This window comes from Balaenoptera ricei, chromosome 11 (genome assembly GCF_028023285.1).
Source record: "Balaenoptera ricei isolate mBalRic1 chromosome 11, mBalRic1.hap2, whole genome shotgun sequence".
NCBI lineage: Eukaryota > Metazoa > Chordata > Mammalia > Artiodactyla > Balaenopteridae > Balaenoptera > Balaenoptera ricei.
Genome location: NC_082649.1, coordinates 1,396,517 through 1,417,679, shown reverse-complemented (window position 1 = coordinate 1,417,679; position 21,163 = coordinate 1,396,517). Strand labels below are relative to the sequence as shown.

The window sequence follows — 21,163 nt, the reverse complement described above, 5'->3', positions numbered from 1 at the left end:
TGCGCGTGGCCTGAGGGCTGAGAAAAGAGGACCCCAGCCGAAGTTCTGGGAGAGGTTTGGGGAAAAAACATGTGGGCGGAAGAGGCAGTCACAGTCGCCATGACTTTAAACTGGGGCGGCAGGGGTGATGGTGTCAACGCAGCGGGAAGGGGGGCAGGTGTGTTTCTTGGGGGAAATGGGGGAAAGTACTGACCTTGGCTGTAAACATTCCTGATCCACGAAACAGATCCTTGCTGAGCGCCTGCTGTGTGCTGGCCTTCCCAGGCGCTCACCCCTGGGGGCGGACGGTAGAGTCCTTACAGACTCCGGGTCGGCTGCAGGGACCCCGACGGGGAAAAGCAGGGCCACGCAGGAGACCTCGGGGTGGGGAGGCCCGTGTCCGGGAAGCCCCAGCCATGCACTGCGTGGTCCCGCCCGTGGCCGAGATCCAGTTCCTGCCCACGTGGGGCTTTCACTCGATTTAGGGTTGCGGTCAAGGGTTGGGGAGCAAAGCAGCCAGAGTCTGAAGCTCGCCCCCGCCCCCTACTCAGTAACTTTGTGACCAAGCCTCGGTTTCCTGGTCTGCGGAACGTGACTCTGCAGCCTCGGCTGAGCCCGAGAGGTTGTGCTGTGGTGGATGGAGGCTCCGGGGCGGGGGGGCGCGGGGGCTCTGGGGTAAGTGCCCACGTGTGGCCGCAGCGGCCGGGCGCGACGCAATCCGCGAACACCCGCGCTGCGGTCGGGGCAGCTGGCGCCGGGCCGAGCCAGCCGTGCTGGACGGGCTCTCCGGTGTCCAGGGTGCTCTCCTGGGGACCGTCTGGAGCCCGGTTCCCGCGCCAGCACGGTCAGCCCGCGCGCGTGCGGCCCCTGCGTGGAGCTCGCCGGGCCGGGGGCCAGGCCGCTGCCCCCCGCGCCACGTCCCCTGCCCCTCGTGCGGCTCCACTCCGGGGCAGAGCTCGGGGCTCCGCCGAGGCCGCCGTTCACGGGGAGGGCTGCAGCGAGGAGGTGCAGGGTGGCCCGTAGTACCGGGCGGGCGCCGGCCGTCCTTGGGGCGTGAGCAGGGGCTCGGGCGGGACCTTGACACTGCTGTCCCACCGCCGCCTCCTTCACGGAGCGGGGCTCCGGTCCCAGAGCCGGGCACAGGGCCAGCTTTGTCTGGCCTTCCTCTGCCCCGTCCACGTCCACGGCATCCCCGTTCGCCGCAGGCCCTGGGGGCTCGGGCCGGGGTGGGCGGCCGTCGGGGCGGGGCGGCCCCAGGTGCCCGCAGGCCCCTCTGCAGGCTGACGGGTTGGGGCTGGGCTGAGCACCTCCCGCCCAGGGCCTCTCCCCTTCGCGGGGCCGCACGGAGCCCCAGCCTTTCAGGAAGCTTCTCTGGGCATCTGCTCGGTGCACCTGTGATCCTGCAAAGAGTCCGCGCTGCACACCTGAGGGGAAGCAGCAAAACCAAGTGAAAGTCGCTCTGACGAGTCCAGGGCTGCGTTCCTGCCCAGCTTCCGCCCCAGACTGGCCCTGTCGGTTCCCCCTCACCCCAGAGCCCCAGGGCCTTCGGAGTTGGCGTCTCCTGGCCGAGGCGGGCCCCTGTTGGTGCCAGCGGGCTGTGTGGAATTGCTGTGGCCGGAGCCCTGGAACCACCGGAGGCTCCCGTCGGCCTCTGCCCCCTTTCCGGTTTGTCTGCAGACGCATCATGCCTGTCAGAGAAGCCGCGCTCCTGCTCCGTGGTTTTATCCAATTATCGAGCGCGAGGAACCGCTCGGAGGCGCGGACGTCCCTGGGACCAACTCCTGGGGGCAGGAGGCGGCCAGCCCTGCATTTCCTGGGGTGCTTCCGGTGTCTCCTCTGCGTCGTCTCTTGGCCCCTGGGTTGTTAAGGATGGTGACGCATCGTAGACGGGCACACACTCTGGAAACATGACACGGAACGAAGGGCAGCGTCCTGGGAAGGAGCAGGTGGGGGTCACGTGACGCGGGGGTCACGTGACGCGGGGTGGCGCCTGCATTTCTGTGACCAGTAACTCCTCATGTCTGCGTACAGCTGTCACTTCCAGAAGACTTTCACACGCACTGGACTGTTATCTCAGCTGAGCTGGCAGAGTGTGACCCAAGCTCTTGTATCTGTGGACACGAAAGCCACGCTCGGTCATGGGCAGCGCACAGCTCGGACCCCAGCCTCGATGGCGTCGGCCGCCCTGGCCACACGCGCAGCACCTGCCAAGGGTTGCTGGGCGGCCTATCGCACTTGGAGTCCCCTCCAAAGCTTCCATCAAGTCAGCCTGATTATTTTCCACTGCATTTTCCTGAAAGGATGTTATGATTTTCTAGTTGTTGGGTGGCTGGTGATAAATCAGGCTTTTATGATGTCATGTGAAAGGCCCCCTCGTGCTTTGTTGTGCAGCAGCCGCAGGCTGAAGGGGACGTGTCGGCAGGACGCCGTGGACGCAGCTGGCTTAACCCGTTCCCTGCTCGGTCAGGCACGGCCAGGCTGCCCGCTGGGGGGGCATGGATGGAGCTGAGGGGCCTCCCTCCCACACGGGGTTCACCAGACTTCCTCCGCTGAGAGGTTTGGCATCAAATCAAGATTCAAAACAAGACAGTGTGTCCACGGAATGACAGAGGAGACCGCAGGTAATTCTACAGAAGGAATCCTTTGGAAGGGTCTCTGTCTCATAATCATGAAAACAAGAGGTTTCCCTGAAAAGAGGACAACATCTAACGGCCGAGGGGTCGTGATAAAATGTGACTCTCGTACTTTGCTGGCAGCGCTCAGTTCCCACGAGTCTCTGAACGCCGCGAAGAGGTTCTCACTGGGGCCGCAGCCCCGGTGTCCTCCGTGAATGCTCTCCCACCCCTCTGTCGCCCGGCCAGTCCTCTGCCTGCTCCTCCAAAGTGGGCCCCGCTTCACCCGCTTCCTGCGTCACCGCTACGCCTGGTCCTGGCCGCCACCGTCCCCCGCCACCTGCGTGGCCACCGTCCCCTGGCCTCCCCTGGTCTCCAGCCGCTCTCACCCCGCTCAGCGGCCACGGTGAGGTCGGAGACACCCAGCCAAGCCTGTGCTCAAAGCCGCCCCAGACTCCAAGCAAAGCCAGACTCTGGACTCAGTCGGAGGCTGATAAGGTGCACAAACCTTAAAAGTAAAGCAGGTTCTTTCTCTGCAGATGTGTGGACCTTTACGTAACACACACACACACACACACACACACACACACACACACAGAGGATTTCGTAAAAAAAAAAAAAAAATTAAACTCAAGCAGGTTTGGGTGCTGTGTCCCATCCTCTCGAGACCTTATGGGGCAGAAGAGGGGCCGTGGCCGCAGGGGAGCTCAAGCTGCGCCCAACACCGGCAGGGACCCACTCTTGCCGGAGGAGACGAAGGGCAGGCAGCCCTCAGGAGGTCCGCGGTGTCCTTGCTGGACCAGAAGAGGGTCAGCCCTTCCTTGCACACACAGCAGGCGCTGCCCTCTGCCCCGGGAGGCCCCGTGGGCACTGTGTCCTGCAGGCCCGCTGGGCACGGTCCTGCCTCTCAAGGGCAGGTGCCCAGACCTCATCCCTTCAAGAGCGGCCCGATGTTTCCAGGCTGAGTGACCCAAGCACAACAAAGAGTGGCAGATCTTTAGGAGGGAAGGGGGTTGTGTGTGAGAGTTGGAGCATTCTGGGCAAAAATAACTCACCCACCCTTGTAAAACATGGAGCTAGAAGTCAATCCCACACTTACTTTCAAAAATTGCATTGGCATCAGAAAATCAGACTTTCAGACTACATCAGGCTGAGGTGGCCAGTTTATAGCTGTGGCCCACGGGCTGCAGGTGCTCTAAGGGACCATCAGTGACTACAGGATAAAGTTGTGTGACAACATGGCTCTGCTGCGAAGGTCCTGGGTCCCGTGATGGGAATTACCCCGGGGGCCAGTGTGATCGCCAGGCTCCTCTGGGCTCCAACCACCTCGTCACCCTGTCCAGACTCAGTGGCCTTCCCTCCATCCCCGAAGGACCCTGCTACCCCAAAGCTTCACGTGACGCTTTTTCTCATCAGTCAAGTCTCTGATAAACGTCACCGCTTCAAGAAGGGCCTGCCACTGGTTTTCAAGCTCCCCTCCCCTTCAGCCTTCTGCCCTGAACTCCCTGTGGCTGAGACGGGCTTATTCACGTCTGCTGTCCTCTGGACTGTCCCTCCTGCTGAAACAGAAGCTCATGACAGGCCTTGTCTAGTCCAATGCTGCTTCCCCAGCGTCTAAGGCCGTAAAGGTTTGGCAATAGTCAAGAGCATGTGAAATGATTACAGTAATTGCGGAAAAACAGAATACCAAGTCCGTTAGCATTATTCAAAACATGATGATCTAGAAACAGAAGTTAGGTTAGGGTGCAAGGTAAAAGCGACATAACTATAAAAGAAAAATTATAAGACAGCCCACTTTAGAAGATTACATTTTCATCCTTGATGTTACTACAAGATATGAAAAGAATTGCTTTCCCTCCACCTTGGTGATAAAAGCAACACTAGCCAGCCTGCTGTCATGATGAACTAGAAATGGTGCCAGCTGCTTTCCACGTGTAACCGTGAATCCTCACAGCAACCTTGCCTGGTGGGCCGTGTTTCCCCATTTCACAGATTTAAAACCTGAGGCTCAGAAGCACTGAGAATTCCCCAAGGCAGCACAGCTCAGTGGTTGAGCCACAGATGAAGCCAGGTCTCCCCAGTGGTGTCTGTGCTGTCAGCGTCTAAGGAGCTTCTGTTATTGAGATAAAATGTGTGTGCGGTGAAACGCGCGGATCTGAACCCGCTTTGACAAATGCACACCCTCATGTACCGGACACACCCTCGGTGTAAGGCCTCCCCCCCCCACCCCACCGCAGGGTCCTGCAGCACCTTCCCTGTCGACCCCTTTCCCTTGTAACCAACAGTCTCATTTCCACCACCTTCAGTTAGCTTGCGGGGTCCAGAAGCCTCACGCACGCTGGACCATAAGTGTTCCTCTGCTCTGGCCGTCTTGTCACCCAGCACTGGAACGCGTTGATGTCTCCACTTGGTTTAGTCTTCATTCTTCAGAGGCCTCTTGGCCACTCAAATGAGCGTCCACAAAGCATGTTGTTTGCAGTGCTTTCTGGGGAAGGCTTGTCCTACTGGGTGTTGTGAGTGCTGGCTTCTGGCCCAGCGCGCGGCCACTAGATGGGTTTGTGATGTTCGTCAAGTTGTTTGGTTTAAGTATCTCTATAGCCGTGTTCGGGAATGGGATTCTGTCTCTCTTACAGAGATAGAAAAGAAAATACACCCGGTAACCGGGTAGCGTAGCTACGCCACAGCCTGGTAAACCCACTATTGACAGGAAACCAAATGAATGGACAGATAGAATCGTAGAAAACCTAAAGATTCGTCTTCATACTCATCTTTCCCCATGTCTCTCAAAAACCGTACTAACAAACGTCATAGCAGTCGTCTTAATTTTTCCTCAAATATGAAACTCCCCAGAGAAGCAACCAAAAAGCAAGAATTTGGATGCTGTCAGTGGCCTGGTTAGCCTTAGCATGCCTTAAGAAGTTACTGAGGGAATGTATGTTTGAATGACCGTCATGTCATTTCTGTTTTGGTTGGGGGAAAGGAAGGGAGGGAGGGAGGGAGGGAGGAAGGAAGGATGGATGGATGGATTATTGAAGTGAGGTTTCTTGAGTTTGAGTGACCTGATGTACTATACAAGCTGAGAAAAACCCCAAAGGAAAAAATATGCCATCCGTGTCACAGAAGCATCCATATTACTTACAATACTCTTTAGTACTAATGTTCAAAGGCAGGGGTGAGGGTGCGGGCAGATTTCTAAGGGACCGAGTAATCTAACAACTAGAAAGGAAATTGCCTTCCCCTTGTGCGTGTGGCGGTCACGGGTGGCCTGAGTCGGCCCCCCTGGGTGAGGGGGCATCAGGCTATAGGTGAGTGAACACGGAGCCGTGCCTTCGCCCCACAGGTGCCTTGCAGGTGCTTTGCAGGTCTTTCATCCCTAGGAAAGAGGCCACCTGAAGCAGATACAAGATCTCTTGAGTTGCATTTTGATTGTCTGGAGGTTTCATGAGCTGGTGTATGTGCAGTGCTTGGAGGGTAGAAAGTACTAAGTGTCAAAGGAAGAGCGGCCCGGCCTCGTGCTCCAGAGGGCCACCAGCCAACTGTGTGACAACCCTCTTTAATCGGTCCACTTAAAGGAGCTTTATCTCCTTTCCGCGGGGTTTGTGTCACCTCCTACTAGCCTGGGTAATATTTACACCCTAGATCCAGTTATTAACAGTAACCAGTAATTTCCGACAAAGACGGTGCTGGCTTTGAAGCCGGGATGCTGAGGTCACCAACAACCTTATCTCCCTTTCATTAACCAGCCCTGCGTTGCCACTGCAAGTCAGCCCCGCGTCAGCTGCTCAGAGTGACCATCAGGGAAGGAATCAGAATCCAGAGGCCCCAGTTACAGGACTTAGTCGAGCTTCCCCTGGGCTGACGCTCCCATGAGCACCGCAGACCAAGGAGTAAAGCTAACAGAGAAGTGAGCGCTGCGGTTCAGTTACAGATGCAGGCCAGGCGCAGGAAGGTGGCCCCTCGGAAGTATGTGTGCTGCCAGGCTGCACCCCCAAACCTTATTGGCTTATTTTATTTAGAGCAACCCATGACACACCCACCTGTGCCTCCACAGCCCCCAAACCTCCTGGGGCAGCTTCGAGAAACACTCTCCTCTGCCCAGCCTACGCAGGCTGAGCCTGGGTGAGCCGGACAGGCCCCGGAGGCCCAGGGCCCGGCCGGTGCAGAAGGCTGGGGCGTCCCCGGGGCCTGCTTCTCTGTCCCGGGAACGGGGACGGGAGCCTGGGGCTGACGGCCAGGACAGAAGCCGGCCTGGGTGTGGGGCACGTACCCGCTCCACGCGGGAAGGCACCTGTCCTCGTCTCCGCTCCTCCCGAGCACGTCTGCCTGAAAGGACTTTCCCCAGGATATTTTTAAAGCTCTATTTAAAAGGAAATTGGTGTGTTTCGTCCTGTATTTCCCTGTATAATTGTGTGTCTGTATTTCTTCCCTTTTCCCTAACTACATTTGTCTTTTTCTGCTAATCATATTTTCAAAATACAAATGAAAAAGGATTCATCTCTATGTAGGCTGCACTATAAATGCCGTTAATCGGGTTCTCCCTTTATAAAGTGAATGCTTTTTTTTCCCCCCCCCCACCGTAGGCTTTATTTACAGATTTACAAGTGGACACCTAGGGAAGACAGTGCTCTCATTCACTTTTTCAGAAAGCTCTGCTGTGCCAGATAGACTTCATCCGAGTCTGGGGTACGCTCGGAGGCGGATGTATTTCTCCCCCCTTGGTTTGGTAGCTCTTAGTAGCTGCTGGTTCCAAATGACAAATTCTACCAATTGGAAGTGAGTGGTCCCCAGCCCAGAAACATGGGATCAGCGGCGGGGGTGGGGGGGGCGGGGAAGCATCCTGGAGATCCCCTCGGGCACCTCCCGCCCCCCTGGGGTCCCGACAGCACGTCCCGAGGCTCACTTGCGAGGCCACTGGCAGGGGTGCCAGCATCCAGGGCACAGTGCGCCTGTCCTGCCCGCGTCCCGGCCGCCCGAGACGGGCTGCTCACTCGGCTTCCTCTGCCACTTTGTCTCCACGGTCAGTGGCCGGTGGAGCCGGTACTGACGGACTGCACTTCCCCGGGGGAGAGCCCAGTATTGTTCTCCCCGACGGCAGCCCCGCTGACAGACAGCCCCTCTGAGGCCGCTTCCTGAGCAGACCAGACGGCCGTTTTCTTCTCCTCTCTTATCGCCGCTGTCATTAGAGGAGAGGCCGGGCTTCAGCTTCCCTGGTGCTGACGTGCAGCAGGCGAAGGGGGGGGGGGGGGGCGCGCCGGGCACCCTCACTCAGGCTGCCGCGGTGCGAACTGCTCTGGGCTCGCTGCCTCTTTGGGAAGGTTTCAATCAAAGGACATAAATGTGAACATGAAGAGTTTAACCTGCCCGACAGAGACAGACTCAACTGCAGACTTTCTGGGGGAACATCCAGACTTTGTTGTTTGTTTTTTCCCGTTCTCACCGACTGTCAGCTGCGCATCTCCACCCGTGACTGGGACGGTCCGTGCAGCTTTACAGGTTTTCCCATTGACTGTGTCGTTGTTAGCAGTTCTGTCTTTCGAAAAAGGAGCATTTCCCCCAAGAGGAAGGCATTAGCATCAAGTGACATCAAGAACCAAATTCACTGGCATTCTTTTATTCCCTTGGAACCTCAGCTATTCCTCAATTTTGCTTTTTTAAGAAAAGTGGAAGGAAAGCGATGACTACGGAGCAGCGCTCACAATCCGAGTCTTAAATCCTTGAAGATGTTTAAGCAGGGCTTCTGTCGTCCTGGTCGTCTGTGCCCTTCTCCTTATTTATGTCACTCGAGTCCAGATCTTTCAGTATGCACTTTAGAAATTTGACAGCATCCTGCCAAAAGAGCTCACACTCTCAGAATGTTTCTCCACCTAAACAGATGCCCTTTGCAAAACTTACAGGCAGGCCTGTTGAGGAAATACATCACTTGAAATTAATATTAATGTTAATATTAGTATTAACATTTTCCTGGGAATTCTCTGGCGGTCTAGTGGTTAGGACTCCGTGCTTTCATTGCTGAGGGTGAGGGTTCGATCCCTGGTCAGGGAACTAAGATTCTGTAAGCTGTGCAGCGTGGCAAAAAAAAAAAAAAAAAAATTAAACTTTTCCTAATGTAACCGCAGTGAAAGAGTGAGAAAAAGAAATGAGACTATGAAAAAAAAAAAAAAAAAGAAATGAGACTATGAACTTTGAAAAGAAATGTGATAGAATCTGCTTAACAGCTTTCACCACAGTGATTTTCAGGGAAGTGGCTGAGTATCAAAGGGATTTAATGTGCTAAATAATGACCAAAGGAAAGTAAGATTGGGGGAAGGGAAGAAATCTAACCGGTGTATTAAAGGTGTGTTGTTATCTTGATGAGGATGAAATGGTGCCCAGAAGACTGTAGTGAGAGTGTAAGACAATGACACAGCATGGGCCCTGCTTTCCTGGGTTTTGCGTTAACTACTGTGGGCTTAGGAACTGGCCTAATGACTTTTCCAGGATCTGGTCTGGCCCTTTATCACTTCACTATAACAAGAACAGAAGCCAGGAAAGCCGGAAAAATTACTGCAGCAAAACACGCCTTCCTAACTGCTGGGGTTTGCCACTCTGACCACCGGCACCCGGGCTTCAGGGTTGCTGGCTGGACAAGCCCTGAAGGCCACCCGAGTCATCAGGCGCCCTGGAGCCCTCGGACCATGAAGGGGCAGGGCGTCTGGACACACACGTCTTCCCTGCTCGTGCTGCTTTGCTGCTGTAAAATGCTCAGCTAACCCTAATTGAATCTGACAAGAATAAATCACAGGCTGAAACTCACCTAAGGAACACCTGTGGAAACGGGGAGGACACCAGGAGCCAGAGTTCGGGAAACGTCATCTTCACGTGGAAGTGCTTCATATTTTCCCCAGAGCTTTATCGTCTCTCTTTTAAAGGAAAGGTCCAGACCACCCAGCGCACGACGTGCGCTTGGGAAACTGTACATAAAATCATCACTTTCATTCAGCTTTGGCCCCTGTTGTCATACCGAGGCTTTAAGCCTATAAATAAAGAAGGAACTGAACGGTCAGAAGAGAAGAAAAGAACAGAACAGATGAACGTCTTCCTCGCCCGTCCTTGGAGCTGACCACACCCTAGTGGAGAGGGTTTGTGAGAAGTGGCAGGGAGTACTGGGAGTGGCCCTGGGAGAGCACAGCTCCCAGCCTCCTTCCCCCGCAGGCCGGCCACGTGCACCTCCACTGCTGCGCCCCAAACCGGTTCCCTAAAGGACACACTGGGGAGAAGTACGAAAGCCCTTCGGGAGGGGCTAAGGGTAAAACAAGCTGGGACGTCCGTCCTTCATCTTTCCCTACACGTGGATTGGGGCGCAAGCCCAGGGGCTGGGCTAGATGTCAGCTTGGAGCAGCTGGCGTCCAGAGCCACCGTTTCGTTTTAATGGAACCTCTTCCTTTTCCTTCACAAGATCTCTCGGTCTAATCAGATTGGAGGGAGACAGAGCCTCGGTAGAAGGTGAAAGGTAGCTGCTCAGCTGGAATGTAGGAGTTGGGCTCAGAACTACACTGGGAAGTTTCACTGGTGCATCTCTGGTTTCAATGAAATCCTTGCACAGTAGCAACGTCTGTTTCTGAGCTTTTGAAAGCCATTTTTCTTCTTCCTTAATTATAGTTCCCTACTTGTTTTTAGATTAAGAGCTGCTTGTAGAAAAATACAGGAAACCAAGTTACAATGCAAAGCACCCTTTCCAAGCCTACTGAGGCCATTTGAAATGGCACCGGTTCTTCGGGTTCTGCTAACCAGGAGTTTAGAGCCCGGCTCACACCCTCTGCAGAACCGGTGACCTCACGGCAGGTGTGGGAAGGGAACAGCGGCCCTGCCCCTTCAAGCCGTGACCGTGACCGTGACCGCTGTGGAACTGAGGGGCCCTGTTGCTTCCTCATGCCACGTTTCACAGCTCCCTCTGGGGAAAAAGAATGCATATCTTTGTGTGACTCTCAGAGTTGAACAGAGGTATCGCTGAAGTCTACACAAGTTTATTTAGGGAAAGGAGAGAAAAATAAATTCACTTGTTTTTCCACTTGTATTTCCAGCTCCATGTAGCACTGTGTTAAACTGCTAATTAGTAATATTTGCGTCTTACTTTTCCTGAAGACTCTGCCTATGGACTTTTAAGGCCAGCAGAAATAACTTGTTTGACTATTATTAATGCTGGAGAGGAAGTCAGCCCTTCAGCGAAACGCAGTGCCTTTGGGAACTTGATTTATTCCAGCCTAAAATGTGAGGCTGGGTGGTGGAGGAGGAGAGCAGCTGGATGGGCCGTGTTGGAGCAGATTTCAGGCAAACGGTGCAGAAGTGGATCCAGACGCCTTAGCGGACGTGAGCCGGGGGCTGGGCCAGGGCCGGGTGGGCAGAGCGGGTCCTGCCCGCCCCTGCGCCTTCGCCATCTCCATCCACCTTCCGGGAGCCTGGGGAGGACGTGGGGCAGAAGCCTTCAGTTACAGCTTGAGCATGTTACTTTCCTTGTTGCCATGGTTTTTAGGCTGTTCTTCAGTATTCCGTGTGGCTAAGAGATAGTGTCTTCCTGGGGTATGTGTGGTGTGCAGAGTCCCGCCTGTGTCCAGGCAGCCTTCCCTGGCCTCCGTTTGAGGGCTCCTGTCTCGTGTACCGTTGGAGGAACACGTTTGCATCTGGAGGGGCCAACTGTTCATCTTACCCCCAGCTTGGTCTATTTCAAAGTCTTTTTCTTTCCTTTCTCTTCTTTCTTTCCTTCCTCCTTCTCGTCTCCCTTTCCTTTTGGAATCATCTTGAAATTCTCATCCCTCTTGCTGGCATCCATGCGTCCTCAGGACCTGTTCAAGCGGCAGGGCTGGGATGCGGCAATACTTGACGCTCTTCTGGTTTCCTTCCCAGGAAGTCTCTTCAATGGAGGGAAACCGGGAGGCCTTGGCGGTTTGCAGCTCCCTCCCTGCGCAGGGAGGCCTAGCGGCTACTACTTGAGTCATCTCGTCCTTTTTTATGTGTTTTTATATTTTGATAAGGTCGTGTCAGCTGGGATGAGAAACTCACGAGTGAGCACATGGGCCGCCGTTGGAGCCGGGCGGCGGGGAAGGGGCTGCGGGGGTAGAGGAGCCCCGAGTGCGAGTGCGGGGGCCGCTCCTTCGCGGGGGGTGGGGTGAGGGGGTCCAGATCAGCATTTCTGAGGAAGGGAGAGAACGGACGGAGCAGGCAGCCGAGGGCTGGCAGCGCCTGGTCAGCAAGGAGGGGCCCCTCGGAGAGACGCGCCTCTTCCCGCGCGCGTGGGTGTGCAGGGCGCGGGGCTGCGCGGGAGCGGGGCGCCCGGGAGGGGAGGGGGGGAGAGACGGGGTGGGGGGGAGGATGGGAGCGGTGGGGGGGGGAGGGGGGAGGGCGCGCACAGCAGGGGAGGGGCGGAGGGCGCATCCCCCTCTCCGCTCCGTGAGAGGAGCGCGAGTCCGACACGGCTCTCGGGGCGGCGTCCCTGACAACACGAGGCAGAAAAGAAGGTCACTGAGGCCGGCGGGACGCGGTGGCGGTGGCGGCGGCGGGCAGGGACCCCGGGCCCGCGGGGGGGACCCGGGAGATGAACTACATCAGGTTAATTAGAAATCCGGTTTCATTGAGAGCAGCATTTGGGGGCCTGGCTTTAACCGCGTGTGCTCCCGGGGACCCCGGGTCCCACGGGGGACCCGGGAGCCTGTTGGCCGCCGCCGACCGCCCGCCCGTGTGCTCCGTCCCCGCCCCGCAGGACTTTCTGCAGGGAGACTGCACCAAAGCCAAGCAGAAGCTCAGCTGGAAGCCCCGGGTCGCCTTCGATGTGAGTGCGTCTCCCGGCCGCTCCGGTCCGGGCCCGGGGAGGGGACGCGGTGGCTAGGCGCCCCGGGCGGGAGGGCGAGGAGGGCCGGGGAGGGGGCGCCGGCCGCTGCAAGCGCCGCGGTGGAGGTGGAGGGGGCGCCCCGGGAGGGGGCCAGACGCTCCCGTCTCACCAGCGCTCGCGTCCTCCCCGCAGGAGCTGGTGAGGGAGATGGTGGACGCCGACGTGGAGCTCATGAGTACCAACCCCAACGCCTGAGCGCCCAGCGGTGCCTGCGCCCCGCGCCCGGACCCGCGCCCGCGCCCGCGCCCGGCCGCCGAGGTTTGCAGCAGCCGGGATGGGCTCCGGCGGCGCCCACTCTACTTTTGGCCAGGCCTCCTCTGATCGGTTTTGGTAATCAAGATGTTTTAATCACATATTCACTTTCCTTGAAATTATGTCGCTAGACTACTGAAATTGTGGGGCTTTCAAATGGTTTTTCTCTTTTCTTATTAAAAATATCCTTTCTCTTAACCTGCATTAACACAGTCCCTGTGGATATTGTCTCCAAGTTACAAAAGCAGCTATATAAGGACCCCAGAACAAAAATACCCAAATCCATGCCTTGGGGTGAAATAGCTTCCTTCTGAGAGAGCTGCGGCCTGGCCTGAGCCCGGCCTGGCCGGAGCGTCCTCCCGAGTCTCTGCCCCGGACCTCGCTTTCCCCACCTGGTCACGGTAAGCCGCTCTATGCAGCCGATCTGGAAGCCCAGGTCCTGCAGAAAGGCGGCATTCACACCAGCTCTGGTCTCTGCGACTATAATTAGAACCCAGAGGGCTCCCACCATCTCAAAAGAAGCCTTGAGAAATGGGGGGAGGTGGTTAGAAGAAGAAACTTGAAGGAGGGTAAATATTGCTGGAACATTCCATGCCAGGCCCCTGGGTTACCCAGAGGTCTCTGAGCCCATGCCTTTGCTTGTGGTCTAGAATCTTACACACACTACTTATTTCCAACCTCTTCTCAGTACTAGATCACTTTTTAAATCTAATTTTGATTTAGTCATTCAACCAGTTTATATTAAGTGCCTAATATATGCTAGATAGCGTGCACATGAACTACATCAGGTTAATTAGAAATCCGGTTTCATTGAGAGCAGCATCTGGGGGCCTGGCTTTAACCGCGTGTGCTCCCGAGCCGTGTAGGGCATATCTGTGCAGGTTCAGGCAGGTGGACACGCGCGTGTGGAATCCACCAGCATTAAGCCAGGGTTTGCGTACAGGTGGAAACCTCTGCGTGAAATACCATGTTTCGCCCCAGAACAAATTAGGTCAGGACTCCTCTCCCCCTCACTCCCCCTCCAAGGAAAATAAAATAGAACTTCACAGCAAATGGAATTCCAGCCTTTGCACATGCCTGTGTGAGTGCAGCTGAACTATTTCTGAATGTCTTCATGGGCAGGTTTATGATCTGGGGCGGGGGGACCCAGGCTCCAGCAGCCGGTGGCAGGAAAGAGGGCTCTTTGTGTGGCTGCCCCAGTTGCTGTGAAAGCATGCTGGCTGGGGCGGCCTGGGCTCCGATGGAGCAGAACTGGGGGCCTGAGCTGGCCCACCCGGGGCTCGGGAGCTGCCCCAGGACAGGCCTTCTCCCAATCGTGATGCTGCTAATTGGAAACAGATGGTCCCTGGAAGGCGGGGCCTGCAGGGCTAGGGGGCTGGTGGGCACACACACACTCACATACGCACAGTCACACACAGATTCACATACATGCAAGCACAAATACACACCTACAAGCATGCCATCTTACACAACGTCACTCACAGACACTTGGAGACACAACGCAAACCCGCCGTCACAAACACACTCTCACAAGGCTCACAAACACATTCACACACATTCCCCTTAGCCTTGACCCGATGGAAGGCACCCCTCCTCCTCTTCCTCTGACCCCCTGAGCCCCCAACTTCATCCCACACCCGGGCTCCGGTGCTCCGTGGCTTGTCACCCAAAGGCTCCTCAGTGAGGACTGGAGAGGGTCCAGGCAGGGGGTTAATGGGGCTCCAGTGGTGCCTTGGTGTTAAATTATTCTCCAGATGGCCTGGAGCAGCGGGTCTGAAGGACACAAGAAGTATTTTTGGTTGCAACCTTCTCTCTATTCCTGCACCTTCGATGGTGGGGTGAGGGGTAATTGGGCTTCCTGGCCTCCCTGTGTGTGTGCTTAAAAGGAGGAAAAGAGAACAGATTTGCTTGAGTATTTCTGTGCTTTCTTTCTGGGCTGTGAATTTCATTTGGACATCCTTGAAGACAATTCTTACTAAAGTGTTTCTTCTACCTTAAATCTCACTTCAGTTTCAGCAAACTTATTTTCCCCTTTTTCCCTGCTCTGCCAGCTTTGACTGTTCATTTTAGATGTGATAAAATATCTTCCACCTTGATTTTTTTAAGTAAAAGCTAAGAAAGTGAAACTTTACACTCAAATATGAGAGCAAAGCAGTGAGGCCCCACACTCGTGCCCTACGTGAGCAGCACGGCGCGTGGGTACCTGGGCAGCGGGGGCCTCAGCTTGCGTCACACCTGCCTGCCAAGCGGCGGTGGGCTGTGTGCTGCCTCTGTTGGAGGAGAGACTGGGGCCCAGCCCTGAAAACCTGACACACCTCTACAGCTTGTAGGGGCGAACGTGGGCAGCACAGGCTGCCGACCTTTGAGGGAAGGGCTGAAGTGCTTTGAGGTTAAACTCCACGCGAGACGGCTCCTTCGGAAACTGGATTCCAGGTCTGTGATTGCGCCAGGAAACCAGTACAGACACTGCTGCAGGCTCCTCTCAGTCTCCCTTAATCGCCTGTACCAACACCAACCCCCAAAATGCACAGGAACCCCGGTTGGTTGGTCGGTCGGCTGCTGGGGAATGAGACCTTCGTTATTAAAGCTCATTGCAGGAGACAACACCTCAAAATTTCGTTTCAAAATAACCATAGATACACTGTTTACAAATAACTTTTGAAGCCCCAAGAAAAAGCCTCAAAGCACCCCAGGCACCTTATGTGTACTGGGAATCCCAGCCGGGTACTCTCAGTTTTAAGATGTGTGCCAGTAAGTCCAAGTTCACAAGTCATCTGTTTTTCACAACCCGCAGCCGGGCGGGTCCATGGATGGCGTTGGGGGGGTGGGGTGGAAGAGCCGGAGATTTACCAAATTTTTGGAGATTTACCAAAAAGTCGTGTGTGTGTGTGTGTGTGTGTGTGTGTGTGTGTGTGTGCACGGCTCTTTCAAACATCTCCACGCCCTAACATTGCCACCCCGGACCTCTCCAAAGATGGCGAGCTTTAATTTTTCTCGCACGGCAGCGACAGCCGGGCCGCAGAGCCGCTCTGGGTCCTGCCCCACCGTCCAGTGGCCCCTTCCCCAGGGTCTGGCGCCGCTGCCCCGCTGTCCCGAGGCCAGGCCGCCCGCGCACACCCGGGGGCTGTGCCACCGCGATTAGCCCGCGACTGCCTCTCCAGCCATTTTGCCTCTCCAGCCTCTAGCGAGGCCACCGCTGCCCCCTCACTCCGCGAGACCCGCGACGGGTCGTCCCACCGGCCGCAGGAGGCCATCCGCAGGCCCCGTCCCGAGCACCACCCACCCTCACCCTTTTCCTCCTTTGGAGCGTCCCAGCTGGGAGGCCGACGACCGCGGCCTGACCCCAGACCCCGGTTCCCGCCCTGCCTCCAGGGTCAGGGGTCGCACGCAGCGGACGCCCCCTTTGATCTCTGGATTCGGGGACTGGGGCTCCCGGCGCGGAAGCCACTGCGCGGAGGAGCTCCGACGAGGATGCGGGGCCCCGGGCTCCGCCACCCACCGCCTCCGAGCCGCGGCCGCACCGAGGGGCCCGGATCCCAGGACAAGGACCGCAGAGGGACCAAGCGCGCGCATGCGCCGGCCGCGCGCCCCTCCCCCAGCCCTGGCGGCGGGACCCCGCGCACGTGTCCCAGCGCCCTGAGCCCCAGCGCGGGCTAAGACGCGACAGAGAGCTGCAGTTAAGAAGCAGAAAGTCCCACGCGGCTCAGCCCCAGCCTCGCCGAGGCGCCGGTGCGCCCAGGGCGCGCGAGGAGACAGCGCTCAGAAGGCCTGACTCCCAACAGCAGGGTGGGTGAACCGGGGGAGGCGGCTGCAGCCGGGGTTCTGGCGTTGGCCGCTCCGACGGGAGGCGCTGGGCCCGGGCCGGCTGTGAGGCCCGCCTGGAGCTGGAGCGGCGGCCCGGGCGCGGAAGTGTCTATTTGGAAGGGGGCAGGACCTCGGCTGGAGTTTGGCTTTTAATGGCGAGGAAGCCTCCAGGCAAGGGCCAAACGGCGAGGCCTTCCCGTCGCGCCGCTTCTCCCCGACGGCGCCCCGCGGCCCCGGCTCCACCGACCCACCCGGGGACCGGCCCGCAAAGCCGAACTGCGTTGGGTTGGTTCTCGGTCACCAAACACTGGAAACCACTGCCGGCACTAACCGAGGCTCCGCGCAGGAAGCCCCCGCGGGGCCCCGGGGCCGAGGTCCCTCCGGGAATGTCTGGCACCCAGTCAGCCCGGGCCGTGGGAGCCGCGGTGGGGCCTCCCGTCTTCTCCCCGACGGCCCCTCCGCCTCCTCTCGCCGGGACCTGATCGGCCAGCTGCGAGGCCCGGCCGCTGTCCCCGTGTGTCCTGCGGGGTGACAATGATAAAAATCCTCTTCGGGACCGCACGGAAGGCTCCGGGGCGGCTCCGACCGGGCCTGAACCCAGGCGCTGCGCACAGGGTGCACCGGGGTCGGGTCTGGCCTCGGCGGGTCTCAGGGACCCGGTGCGCCGCGGGGGACGCCGAGCTCGCTCAACTCAGAGGACAGAGTTCTCGTTTTTCCTCCACTCGCAGATTTTTAAGAATCCGATCGCTGCCGCCTAAGCACATGGTCCCCTCTCCTGTCTGGTTTGCACATCTGTAGCCATTAAGGAGACCCAGCACAGCCTCCGGGCCCAATGACCTGCTTTTATACTGAAGGAAATGCAGAGGCCTTAAGAGTTAATGGCGCTAAATGTGTTGGTTTTCCCGCCTTTTCCCTGGGGTAGGTAATGGAGGAGGGAAGGTGTCTGTCTCCTCTCTCTCTCCCTCTCTCATCTCTGATCTAAATCGTCCCCAAAGCCCTACAACAAACCCCGTCATTCCCCAACCGCCAGTACCGAGTCCTGGTGGAGCCCCTGGAGAGGTCCTCCTCTGCTCCCTAGGCCACGGGGTCCCACCACCCGGCTTTGGCCGCCTGCCCACTGCTCACTCCCTGGGTTCGCAAACTGCACTCCCAGGGCCACCCAAGTAGCACCAAGCTGTGTTGACTTCGGGGGCAAAGGAGCAGCCCACCCAGTGTCCTTCCTGGGAGTGACGTGAGGGACGGCTAGGGGAAGGGGACAGGCAGTGGCTTGGAGGAACCCAAAGGCAGACCAGAGAGAGAAGATGCTCTTTGGTAGAAGAGAGGGAGGTGCCACGTGGAAAAGTGGAAAAGCGAGAGGCCTGGGGAAGCACCCCTGAATCCTGCAGGGTCACCGGCCGACCACTCTGAGCAGGAATGAACGCCAGGCCCTCTCTCAGGACCGGGTGGACCGGCCTCCCCTGTCCTGTGTCTCCTCTGGGAGCTCCACCCTTCTCTCCTGTCTGAAGACGCCTGGGCCTCAAGGCAAGGAAATCCCAGATCGTACGGTATCCCCTATAATACGCTCAATATGCTGCAAATTTGAAATCAGTGAGGGGAAAAAGTCAACAACAACAAAATAATGTAAAGCAGAGGGCTTCTTTGGAGCCAGGGTAAGATAGGAAAGGGCACAGCAAAGGTCCTAGGTTGCCCTTATGCTCCCTACACCATATTTTGGTTTCCAGTAAGGCAGACGTGGTCCATTTTGCTCAATTTTCCACTCCTAATCCCGTGGAGAACGTCGTGGAGAAGCGGCTTTCGTTCTCCTGAATGGGTTTTGGAGCTGGAATTCCTTGGATGAAGGATGCCCCCTTCGCACCCGGACTCGGACCTGAAACCTGCCAGCCCTTCTCTGTGTGGCCCGCTCTGTCCTGGTCTGTCTGGGGCCTGAGTGCGCGCTCCGGCTGCCGCATCTGGCCCGGACCCCGTGCACGGTAGGTACGCGCCCCCCGGGGAGGCGGTGCAGGCTGGCGCGGGGACGTCCTAGAGGGGCTTCGGGCCCCAAGGCCTTCTGTGGGGGCCTGGGAGGAAGAGGGTAGGAGAAGGAGAGGACAGAAAGGGGGGAGGGGGGTAGAGACATCTAGAACTTAGTGCTGATGATGGATTCACACTCAAAAACGGGGACGTGGAGCAAAAGGGCAGCAGGCCACCAAGTTCCAGCTACCGATACAGGGCCCAAACAGCAAAGGAAGACTGTGTTTAGGTGCCACCAAAGTGCCATTAATAAAAAGCTCTTTCCCAGGAACCTCTGGGCCTCCTTCTAAATTGAAATAGGAGCTTTCAGAAGAGTGGGGGGTTTTGAAACGTGTTTAGGCCCCTGGCACACGTCAGCGGGCTTTTTCGCGGTGGCCACTGCCTGAATCAGTCAGGCTGTGCTGCCGGGAGCCTCGCGGCCCTCTGCTTTCCTGCTCCCCACAACTCCTGGGGTGAACACTCTGACAGTCTCTTGGTTCCTTTTCTCCCCGACTCCCCCCAGAGCTCCCTGCCCGGCTGAAGAACCGCTCACACAGAATCAGATTCTGTCCCGCCTGGCCAGCTTTATTACATGGCCACCATCAATCTTGCCCCTAAAGCGACATTTGTTTACGACCGGGTGGGAAGGGCTAATGGCTCTACAAAATGAGTCAACAGGAGTCCAAAGAGATGGCATCGAGACACCAGGGCCGACCCCGCGGTGGGAACTGGGCTCAGAAGCAAATGGGGCCCCTCTCCAGAAGCTCCAAGATGTGGGGTGGGGTAGAAACTGTCACTCCAACTGCCACCAACAGCAGGGGACAACCCTGCTAAGGGAGTCAGGGCCTGGATCCGCCAGGGATGCCTCCTGTCCCTCCTGGGCAGCCCCACCAGGCAGCCCGGACCAGCACAGGGTTCAGGCCTCTCTGGGGTTTTACACCGTTAACAACAAAACTAACGGCTCTCCACCTTAAAAAACCAAGACCCCTCCAAAGGGAACAGGGCTGAAGAGAAAAGGTCCTATGTCTCTCTTCCACCTATCAAAGTTCGGGGGAGCCATAGGGCTGTAAGGCACTCTTATTTCCTGACCCTGTTTCTGACCCCGCAGGAAACAGCCAAGGGCTTACGGGCCACCAGCACAATTGAGCCTTATTCCCCTGAAAATGTCGATTATTAATGACACAAACTGCACGGCATGATAAATTGTAAAGTGTGTGCTTGTTTGCATGCATCTGGTGCAGAGGGGCTGCCAACACATAACCCTGAGAACAGTGCCCGCCACGCGTACAATACCCCAAATGCAAGCTTGTGTATGGCGTGTGGCGCGCTGACGTTTACCTGCTCATGGTAAAAACTGCTAAGGAGTGCCCACTGTCACACGCAGGGCAAAAGTCCTTATTCCCCTAAAACTCTCTACAGAGGCTGACACTCCCAAATTAGCCAAGTTGCCCGCTGGGTCCCTCCTGGTGTCCCAGGCTAATTTCAAACTGTGCTACTGGTTAAAGTATCAGGGAGTTTTTCTTAGAATATTTTACAGCAAAATTATCCTTGTTGCGAAAAAGGTACGAATCAAAGCACGAAAGTACAAGGAGTGCTCACTTCCGAATAAGGAGGCCCCAGCTTCCCAGGGCTTAGGTGGCAGGAGTTGGTGTAAGAAGCCAAAAGCAAATGTACTGAGAGTAGAAAACATCACATAAGTGGTCCTAAGAATCAGCTTAAGGAGCAGACTTGTGCCCTCCTGCTCAAACAGCTTCTGAACGACGTGGGCAACTCGCGTAGAAATAACTTTCTCTGCATACGTATAACTCAAACGCCTTCCTCGACGCATTTCTTAAAGGCCTAACTTTCAAACATTGGGAATGAAGAAGGCAGAAATGATTGCTAAGAGGCTCCCAAGGCGAGCGCAGAAACACTCCCCGGCTGCGGCCAGGGCTTCTCGCCGGCCTTTCCTAGGAATCGAGCGCCGCGCGCCCGGCTCCCTCTCCAGCCGCCGGACTCGAGGCCCAGAAAGGACGAGCCCGGGTCGGAAGCGCCGCCCGGCCCAGCCGGCCCTCTCCCACCCTCGCCGCGGCGCCCGCGCTCCGAAGGCCGGGCCTGGGCCGGCAGCCGAGGCCGCGGGGACGCAGGGGGTCGCGGGCCCCGCCGCCCACCCGCGCGGCCGCTCCAGGTGCCCCGAGGCCTCCGCAAACCGGCCGCGCACGCCGCGCGAGGACGCAGCGCGCGGGGAGGCCGCCCGGGCCCAGCGCCGCCGGGCAGGTCGTCCGGGCCGGGGCCGTCAGACCGGCGAGGGGAGGGCGCGCGGGCGCCGGGAGCGGGACCCGCCCGTGGCCCCGCCGCCCGCCGCGCTCCGAACGAACACACGTGCGTCCTCCAAACAAAGGCGGCGAGCGCGGCGCGGAGCCAGAGCCCCGCGCCCGGCTGAGACGCGCGGTGAGTCCCTCGGGCCCTCCGCCCCGGGCTCCGGATACCTTCCCCTCGGCGCGGCCGCCCCGACCCTCCCGGTCCGGGAGGACGGGGCGCGGGCGTGGGCGGCGAGCGGCCGGACGCGTCGTTACCCTAATTAGACGAGCAGCGTCCGGTCCCAGAGGCCGGCGTCGGGGCCGCGGAGACGCACCCCGGCCGGAAACCCCGGGCGGGTCCGGGTCCACACCGCTGTCCCCGACTC

At 57.7% G+C, this 21,163-nt stretch overlaps 1 protein-coding gene across 2 annotated transcripts in view; it reads left to right on the top strand.

Annotated features, from left to right (window-relative positions):
* Positions 1–12,913, top strand: part of GMDS (GDP-mannose 4,6-dehydratase) — a 490,833-nt gene extending 477,920 nt beyond the window's left edge. For both annotated transcript variants that reach the window (XM_059937772.1, XM_059937771.1), the window contains 2 exons: positions 12,325–12,393; positions 12,586–12,913. In XM_059937772.1, the coding sequence (XP_059793755.1) occupies positions 12,325–12,393; positions 12,586–12,648 (132 nt within the window). In that variant the 3' untranslated portion in view covers positions 12,649–12,913. The remainder of the gene's footprint in view (positions 1–12,324; positions 12,394–12,585) is intronic.
* Positions 12,914–21,163: the final 8,250 nt, after the last annotated feature.